Here is a 9,600-nt window from a genome sequence, read left to right as displayed (position 1 = left end):
TAAGTGGCTTCTGATGCATTGTGGATGGTGCATGCTAAAAACAAGACTACCCTGAAATTATATCACCTTATAATTTATCGACCCCTTCTCAAAGTGCTTCAGTGAGGTATTGTGCACAAAGAATAACCCCCTTGGGAGTACTGTGTATAAAGGTCAAGTTCCCTTGCTTAAATGGATGGCATCTTCTTACAGAACTGAGAGCATTGGGTGTCTTTCACTCTGTCTCCTTCTCCATCTGTCATTCAGCTTGACACTCTCTCCCTCTCTCTCTTCCCTTGTCTTCTGTCTCTCAAGTAGCTAAACTACACCAACAAATTGTAATATTAACTGTCTGTACATAGGCATTCCCTGCTGCAGGAGTCTTAAGACTTTTCTTCTTGAAACTAATTTTTACAGCTGGGTAAAACTGTCACATAACTAAGACATGTTACTATGCTAAAATGAATGGAAAAGGATTTGTTTATCTGATTAGTTGGCTTGTTGCAGCTGTGACCATAAAAGGTAGGCTATTTCATGTGCAGGATGCTTGATGTTAAGTTGTACAGGTGACAAAATATTTCTAATTCAGAGTGCTTTCACACTGGTTAATGTAAACAGAAGAGTTGATATTATAAATGTAGTTGATTTATTTTAGAGAAAGAAGTAAAATACTAAAGCATTTAGTTTCCTTTGCTCATCTGATGACAAGTAATGAATGCATAGCTGATTGACAGATCTTTATTGTAAGCACAGAAAAAGCAAACTGGTTAATTTGAATGCCAGTTTGAGGCTGGCAGTGAGTTTATTATGTACAGCATTACAGTGACAATTGCCTGTCCTGAAGCCCCTGAAATAATTTTCTACTTTGCAAATTCACTGGTAGCCATTGTACCCAAAGCTGTATGTTTTTCTTTTATGAAAATGTATATATATATATATATATATATATATATATATATATATATATATATATATATATATATTTAACTGAATCAAAATGGCAGAGTACAGAAAATGTCTCTACATGTGAGGTGCTTCACAACATTATAGCATTACAGAAAATTAATTCTGCACTATTTGTTTTTGTGCCACTTACGTTTTCTTTCTGTTTGCTGAGTAATTCCTTTAATAGCTAGATTTACACTAGTTAAGCAGAATTACAGTAAAGTCAAAAGTAAAACCTATTTTCAGTACAGTGATCTCAGAATTCAGCCTTTAAAAAGTGGAGTCATATAATCTTTGTATTATAAATTAGCTTGATGATGATCAGTCATCTTCAAAAGAAGGTCACTGCACTGACCAGAAGCAAGTCATACTGTGTCAGACAGTGATCCATGCTAAAGGTGTGCTTTACTATTTGAGTCCAAAAATGCAAAAGTAGTCAAGCATCTGATAATGTTTTGTTTACTTTCTATCATCAGACCACATCATGGAAATTAGTTTATACCATTACCTTTTTGCCTCCCATTTTTAGACTGCTGTTTTTGTTTGCTTTAGCCCGCTGTATTTTTTTTTCTATTTAAAATACTTGCTTGTTTATAATGTCTGATGAAATGCTTGATACACCTAAAGAAGGCATTCATGGGAACCCCTATGGCAAAATGCAGTTGCGCAGATCAAACATTTAATTACTGGATTTTGAAAATGTTTATTTTCTCTGAATTCACCAAGTAAAGAAAGAGAAAGGCAAATACTTAATTCTTTGTACTCAAACCAATGTTCTGCATGTTTCTGTGCTAATGGTGACCTTAAGGGTAATCATATTAAGTAGCCAGTGGGGTAGGCTTGACCTCTGCATAAAACACTGATTGCAGACATGTCTCTGCTTGTGATCCCTTTATGTCTTTTATGCATTCCAGGCAAAATGTTAGTTTTTTGGGGGGTGAGGGAGTGTGAGACCTGCATGATTACATAGGGCTGATATATCACGCACACTTGCTTACATTTCATAATTCTCTCTTATTTTGTTGCATTTCAGTTTAAATCCTCTTCCCTCCTCCTAAGGATATTCAGCATTTAGCCATCAGTGTTTGTTTTCTTCTTGTGGAGGGTTTTTATTTACCTTGCCTTTTCTGTATTCTAATTAATCATTATAGTTGCGTGAAGTACTCACCATAACAGTAGACCTGTTGAGGGACAGGGTCTTGTAGCGGTATACATTAACACTTGAGTTTTCTACTCACTACTGTCAATCATTGTACAAGTAGTTTTTCAAGCTGCTGAAAGTCCCAAGGCAACACCAGTATTGCACTTTTATACCCTTCTCAGCTAGTTATGTGTTACATTAAAAAGTAGCATTACTCTGTTCAGTATTCGGTTCTTCTAGTGAGAAACGTCTGATGTGCTGTAATCAAATAATGCAATTACTAATAGCTAATACTGTAAACACTGCATTATTATGTACTTAAACTAGGCAATAAACTATGCCAGGCATAAACACTCAAATTTGGAACCAAACAAAAAATGGTTGGAGAGTAATTCATGCTGCTACAAGAATCTTTCAAATAAATACTGCTACGGTAATTCCCTCACATAGTTCTACCATTTTCTTTGGAAAACCCCCTGCAACAATATTTGTAACATTTGATTAGAATCTTGGGCAGTTCTAAAATGAAACTTGGGTATACATTTTATAAAGAATGCTTCTAGCATTTCCCTACCAAAGTCTGCTTTCTTCTAGACTGGCTATCCAGTCTACAATGGCTTAAGTGTGCCTATACAGCTGACTAGGTCATAACTTCACATGCATTCTGAGTTTAGACATTCTTGAAATATGAAACAAAAATGGTATGATGCTTGGCACTGGTACATTGTATTTCTTGTAGCAAAATACCATACAGTGGCTAAGTTACTTTAATAAAATGTTTGGTTACAGGAGGTCTCATTTTCCTTCCATAAAAGACATGAGAATTTGGCCAATCCTAATGATGTTCTTGATTCTTTCAGCTGTCTTTGCAAATCTGATGCAGGCAGTAACCATTTAGTTTTTTTTTTCTATTTTGGTAAAAAGACTGGCAGCTGAATAAAACATGTTCAAAGAGACAGTTAAGATCATATTAAACATATCAAGAGGATTGTTAGCACTATATGGGTGTGAATTCTGCTTTGTTTATTGTAGCTGTTATACGAGACATAGTATAGAGTTTGGCACCTATTAAGGCCTGTAACTCAGGCATCTTGATTATAAGATTGTTGCAACTCAAAATAAAGTTTCTCAAAGATTATAGAAACAGAACTGCTGATTAAGAGAATGGAAGAATTGGTTTGGCTGTTTTGACATTCAAGTCTCATATAAGGGAAAGGTCTTAAAGATGTGGCCTCGGGTAGCATTATTTTAAGATGGCCTTTACTGCAAGTTCTGTTGACACTTGACAGAAGCAATGGAACTTGACCTGAAAGTTCAGAGAGATATAGTTTCACTAAATAATAAGAAAATGGTTTAAATAATCTAATAGTCTAGGGACATGAATGAGATTTTTGGTCTATTCTATTGTCATAAAAGAAAAAATTGGAACCCATTTTGCCAAAAAAAAAAAAAAAAAAAGTAGCTGTGGGGCTTTTGGCTTGTCACAGAACTGCATCTTCAAAAGAAGCTGTATTATTTGGTATTAGAAGCAAGTCCTCACTCCATGCGTGCAGGAATATGTACATGTTTGAGGCTTGTATGTAAAACATTTCCTTGCTATTGCAAAAATGCAAACTAGATTTAACAGTAATGTAAGTGTGGTTTCCTTGTCTGCTTGGGTGCTGTTTAATTCAGGTTTCTCATGCTGTGTTATTCTTCCAGTAATAACTTCTTTATCAGATTGAAGGGTGGAAAGGCATAGTATGGGTCTCTAAGCCTCCATGAAAAATGAAGGCCACTGACTTCTGTGCTGGGAATGATACCAGAGGGAGGAAACACTGAAGTTGATGCACTGTCATTTGATTCAAACAGAGCTGGCATTTGGGTTTCCCAACAAGTTGTTATATTCCCAAATGCTGACTTGACTAGTTGCTGTTCATGTATCAGTCACAGTGGTCTGCTCAATGAATTTCACCTGAAACTGTATTTGACTGGTAGATAAATTGCCTGAATTAGTAAGAGGGTTTAAAGCACAATCCAAAATGATCTGTGCTCTCTCAGTTTACAGAATATACTTAGGTCCTCTTTTCTTGTTGATGTACGTGTGTGTGTGTGTGTGTGTGTGTGTGTGTGTGTGTGTGTGTGTGTGTGTGTGTGTGTGTGTGTTGTGGGCTGCTATTCTTTACTCTTTTTTCCTTCCTACTGAGATAGAGATGGTCTTCATTTGGAGGGTGTGTCACTCCCTTCATCCCCTTATTTCAGCAAATGTCAGAACATAGAAGATAAAGCCATGAGTATGACCCAGCCAACCTGGGTTTGATTAACATCCCAGGTACTGGAAGAGCTAGCTGGAAGTGATGGATAAATGATGAGCTGAAGCTTATTCACCTGTCTGTGAGGAAGGATCAAAAGGAACATCCCAGGTATAGGGCTCCATGTAGAATCCCTGGTGGAGACCAGGGGTCACTGGAAACACTCTGCCTTTAAGATGGCAACACTGTTGAGGGGCCATCTCAAAAAGTTCAACACATATTCCCTTACTTACGGCCATTTCATACTTCCCCTTGGGATGTAGTAGACATGCACAAAAATCTTGTTATGGCCAGATATTAAAAAAAAGGAAAATACAAGATCCCTTATGACTGATGCCTGCACCACCCATACAGAAGAACTAATAGCTAATACTGTAAACACTGCATTATTATGTACTTAAACTAGGCAATAAACTATGCCAGGCATAAACACTCAAATTTGGAACCAAACAAAAAATGGTTGGAGAGTAATTCATGCTGCTACAAGAATCTTTCAAATAAATACTGCTACGGTAATTCCCTCACATAGTTCTACCATTTTCTTTGGAAAACCCCCTGCAACAATATTTGTAACATTTGATTAGAATCTTGGGCAGTTCTAAAATGAAACTTGGGTATACAACATTTTATAAAGAATGCTTCTAGCATTTCCCTACCAAAGTCTGCTTTCTTCTAGACTGGCTATCCAGTCTACAATGGCTTAAGTGTGCCTATACAGCTGACTAGGTCATAACTTCACATGCATTCTGAGTTTAGACATTCTTGAAATATGAAACAAAAATGGTATGATGCTTGGCACTGGTACATTGTATTTCTTGTAGCAAAATACCATACAGTGGCTAAGTTACTTTAATAAAATGTTTGGTTACAGGAGGTATTATTTTCCTTCCATAAAAGAAATGAGAATTTGGCCAATCCTAATGATGTTCTTGATTCTTTCAGCTGTCTTTGTAAATTTGATGCAGGCAGTAACCATTTAGTTTTTTTTTCTATTTTGGTAAAAAGACTGGCAGTTGAATAAAATGTGTTCAAAGAGACAGTTAAGATCATATTAAACATATCAAGAGCATTGTTAGCACTATATGTGTGTGAATTCTGCTTTGTTTATTGTAGCTGTTATACGAGACACAGTATAGAGTTTGGCACCTATTAAGGCCTGTAACTCAGGCATCTTGATTATAAGATTGTTGCAACTCAAAATAAAGTTTCTCAAAGATTATAGAAACAGAACTGCTGATTAAGAGAATTGAACAGTTGGTTTGGCTGTTTTGACATTCAAGTCTCATATAAGAGAAAGGTCTTAAAGATGTGGCCACGGGTAGCATTTTTTTCAAGATGGCCTTTACTGCAAGTTCTGTTGACACTTGACAGAAGCAATGGAACTTGACCTGAAAGTTCAGAGAGATATAGTTTCACTAAATAATAAGAAAATGGTTTAAATAATCTAATAGTCTAGGGACATGAATGAGATTTTTGGTCTATTCTATTGTCATAAAAGAAAGAATTGGAACCCATTTTGCCAAAAAAAAAAAAAAAAAAAAATTGCTGTGGGGCTTTTGGCATTGTCACAGAACTGCATCGTCAAAAGAAGCGGTATTATTTGGTAGTAGAAGCAAGTCCTCACTCCATGCGTGCAGGAAGATGTACATGTTTGAGGCTTGTATGTAAAACATTTCCTTGCTATTGCAAAAATGCAAACTAGATTTAACAGTAATGTAAGTGTGGTTTCCTTGTCTGCTTGGGTGCTGTTTAATTCAGGTTTCTCATGCTGTGTTATTCTTCCAGTAATAACTTCTTTATCAGATTGAAGGGTGGAAAGGCATAGCATGGGTCTCTAAGCCTCCATGAAAAATGAAGGCATCTGACTTCTGTGCTGGGGATGATACCAGAGGGAGGAATCACTGAAGTTTATGCACTGTCATTTGATACAAACAGAGCTGGCAATTGGGTTTCTCAACAAGTTGTTACATTCCCAAATACTGACTTGTCTAGTTGCTGTTCGTGTATCAGTCACAGTGGTCTGTTCAATGAATTTCACCTGAAATTGTATTTGACTGGTGCCTGAATTAGTAAGATAGGGTTTAAAGCACAATCCAAAATGATCTGTGCTCTCTCAGTGTACAGAATATACTTAGGCCCTCTTTTCTTGTTGATGTACGTGTGTGTGTGTGTGTGTGTGTGTGTGTGTGTGTGTGTGTGTGTGTGTGTGTGTGTGTGTGTGTGTGTGTTTGTGGGCTGCTATTCTTTACTCTTATTTCCTTCCTACTGAGATAGAGATGGTCTTCATTTGGAGGGTGTGTCACTCCCTTCATCCCCTTATTTCAGCAAATGTCAGAACATAGAAGATAAAGCCATGAGTATGACCCAGCCAACCTGGGTTTGATTAACATCCCAGGTACTGGAAGAGCTAGCTGGAAGTGATGGATAAATGATGAGCTGAAGCTTATTCACCTGTCTGTGAGGAAGGATCAAAAGGAACATCCCAGGTATAGGGCTCCATGTAGAATCCCTGGTGGAGACCAGGGGTCACTGGAAACACTCTGCCTTTAAGATGGCAACACTGTTGAGGGGCCATCTCAAAAAGTTCAACACATATTCCCTTACTTACGGCCATTTCATACTTCCCCTTGGGATGTAGTAGACATGCACAAAAATCTTGTTATGGCCAGATATTAAAAAAAAGGAAAATACAAGATCCCTTATGACTGATGCCTGCACCACCCATACAGAAGAACCTTTACTCACAACAAGTGCAAAATGGCCATACAGCATTTTTCTTTGGGGGAGGAGACAGATGAGCCATTTGGGTGAGTGAGAGAGACGTGATGGTCATCAGAATATTTATACTATATATGTATTATAAATTAACTCTGAAGTCACTGCAACTTGGGGAAATGTATGTCTCTACTCTAGTGACCTTTTTATAATCATGTCATTCACAGAGAAGGACAGTACCAGTCTAGTGGCCGATGATAGAATATTCTACTATTACATCTAGGAACTGAACTTTAATTTTTTTTTTCAGGAAGTGGTGCCTTTTTATACAAGCTTACCTATACAGAAAAGTAGCAGGTGCAGCAGCAAAATCATAGGCACATTTGCTGATATACGTTCCAACTGTCACAGTTGTTTGTTGTGCTAATTTGAAGTTTTTCTTTTCTTTTCTTTTTTTTTTAATGAAACATTAGCAGTATATTATGCCATGCTATCTGTCTACTGCACAAACTTACCCCGGAACTGTACCATATTGGTTTGGTAATTAAAAATACAAATGCTTAGAGCAGCAGATGTACAGACTCTGTTCTTGAACCTGTCTGGTATTCTGTCACTTTTATCACATGTAGGAACATTTAGAGGTGCCATTTTTGTGTACCCTTTGGCATAGCTACTGCTACAACAGGGTCAAGGGAAGGATTTTTATAAAGAACGTAATTGTTTCTGAGCAGTTATGGGACAGGGGATTATGAACTGTGTTCCGGAGACATTTCAGCAATCACATTCTCAAAAGATAGGACTATAGGGGGTGTGACAAGAGTATTTGCTTTAACAAGTTTCAGCTATTGTGTTATCCTTTTCAAGTGAGGAAACCTCTTTGGCAGCCCATCTAAAATTTCATAAGATTTAATGTTTCTCTAGATAAGACTTCCTCTGGAGAGACAAATAGTAAGGAATTCTTATCATCAGAGCAAGCACCCGGACCAAAGGGGTAAGCAACCTTGTCTGAACATGGCAGTTACACATTGCTTAAAATAAGATGAGAGATGGAAGTCTTTTCCTGTTTTAGCTAAATGACTACCTGAGGTACATATCTTAAAAGCCATTGAGACCTGCATAATTTTGCAGCAAAGTAAAGTATTACTGCTTGAAACTGCTGTAATCTAGGTTAGCAAGAGGAGGTACATCTGATATCCAGATACCAGATGTCTGCAGTCTTGGTAGCATGGCTAGCAATGAAACAGACATCTGACATGCCCGTGTCCATTCTCTGGACATCATAACCACACTTGTTAGGAAACTGCCAAGATAGACACCAGATCCACTACTGGGATAAGAATAGATCCAAGTCCTTCTTCAGATGTTTGGGAACTGACATCTGGGGTGAGAGATTTCATTTTTTGAATGCTCTTGGCACCAGTTTAACCACAACAAGTGGTGAAAAAGTAGTCTTTTACTACTGCCCCCCCCCCCCCCCCCTCCAGTAAGGCAGTGATGTGCTAAGGAGAGCTGGGTATACTAAGCAGTCTTTCACGAGCTGGGCTGGTGAACAAATCACAGCTCTAGCAGTCAGGGGACAATGATCAGTCTTGCTCAAGATAACAAGGATAATTTTCACAGTCACTGATTTCTACCTCTCAGGGCAACCGACAAGTTTCCATTATGGCCCCCTGTGCTTTTTATTTTCCTTATCAGATTTATCTTTTGACAAGTGGTTAGGTTTTTACATTTTTTTAAATTTACAATAGGAAAAGGAGAAAGAAGTCATTAAAATTCTGTCTTCATGCAAGACTGCTAAATTTGTAGCTGAAATCACCTTATTAAATGTAGCACATTGTTCTAAACTATCAACAACTTTCTCCTTTAGAAAGGTAGACATATTTTGGAGGAATCTAATGTTAATTTTCTGTTGGGACTTCATAAGAATTAGGTGAAAAAAAAAACATAAGCACAAAGCCATACATTATAAGTTATCTGTAGAAAAGAATGATGAGAAAAAATCCTTAGCATTGCCCAAGACCAAGGGTCATCTATCAGCCAGCATTGCCCAAGACCAAGGGTCATCTATCAGCCAGCATTGCCCAAGACCAAGGGTCATCTATCAGCCAACAGTTCCAGAGTGCCAAGAAGAAAAATAAAATGAAATAATCTAATAGGGCACACAATGCATTTTTGTAGCTTTTCTCCTGCTAATGACTGTTGCATGAATTTCAGATATGTGCTATTAGGCATCTCTGTATGACTACTGAATAGGATCAAGCTGGGAGACTGATATCTACCTATAGCTATATATCATTCATACAATGAATTCCTGCAGTAATGATCCATATACGATCCTTTGGAGTTTTGCTGAAAAGTTGAGCCCCACGAAGAATTTGTCTGCCTCACTGAGAGCTGTTTTGAGAGTGGCAATAAATTCCATTAACCTGAGGTATAGCAGCCTAAAAAGTTTATCACCTTAAGTAGGGTGATAAGGGATATGCTGTCTTTTCATGAAGTGGGAAAGCTGTGGAAAAATAATTGTTACTG

General features: G+C 37.5%; 1 protein-coding gene across 1 annotated transcript in view; it reads left to right on the top strand.

The window, feature by feature from the left end:
- The first annotated feature begins 215 nt into the window (after window positions 1-215).
- Window positions 216-9,600, top strand: part of LOC122802054 (neuronal acetylcholine receptor subunit alpha-9-like) — a 291,951-nt gene continuing 282,566 nt past the window's right edge. Inside the window, exon 1 of the mRNA XM_044071773.1 lies at window positions 216-501. Within this exon, the coding sequence (XP_043927708.1) occupies window positions 441-501 (61 nt within the window). The 5' untranslated portion in view covers window positions 216-440. The remainder of the gene's footprint in view (window positions 502-9,600) is intronic.

The sequence above is a fragment of the Protopterus annectens genome, chromosome 5.part0 (genome assembly GCF_019279795.1).
Source record: "Protopterus annectens isolate FY-2018-M chromosome 5.part0, PAN1.0, whole genome shotgun sequence".
In the NCBI taxonomy this organism is placed as follows: Eukaryota; Metazoa; Chordata; order Ceratodontiformes; family Protopteridae; genus Protopterus; species Protopterus annectens.
The sequence above is the reverse complement of the archived record's forward strand: the minus strand, read 5'-3'. Positions and strand labels throughout refer to the sequence as shown.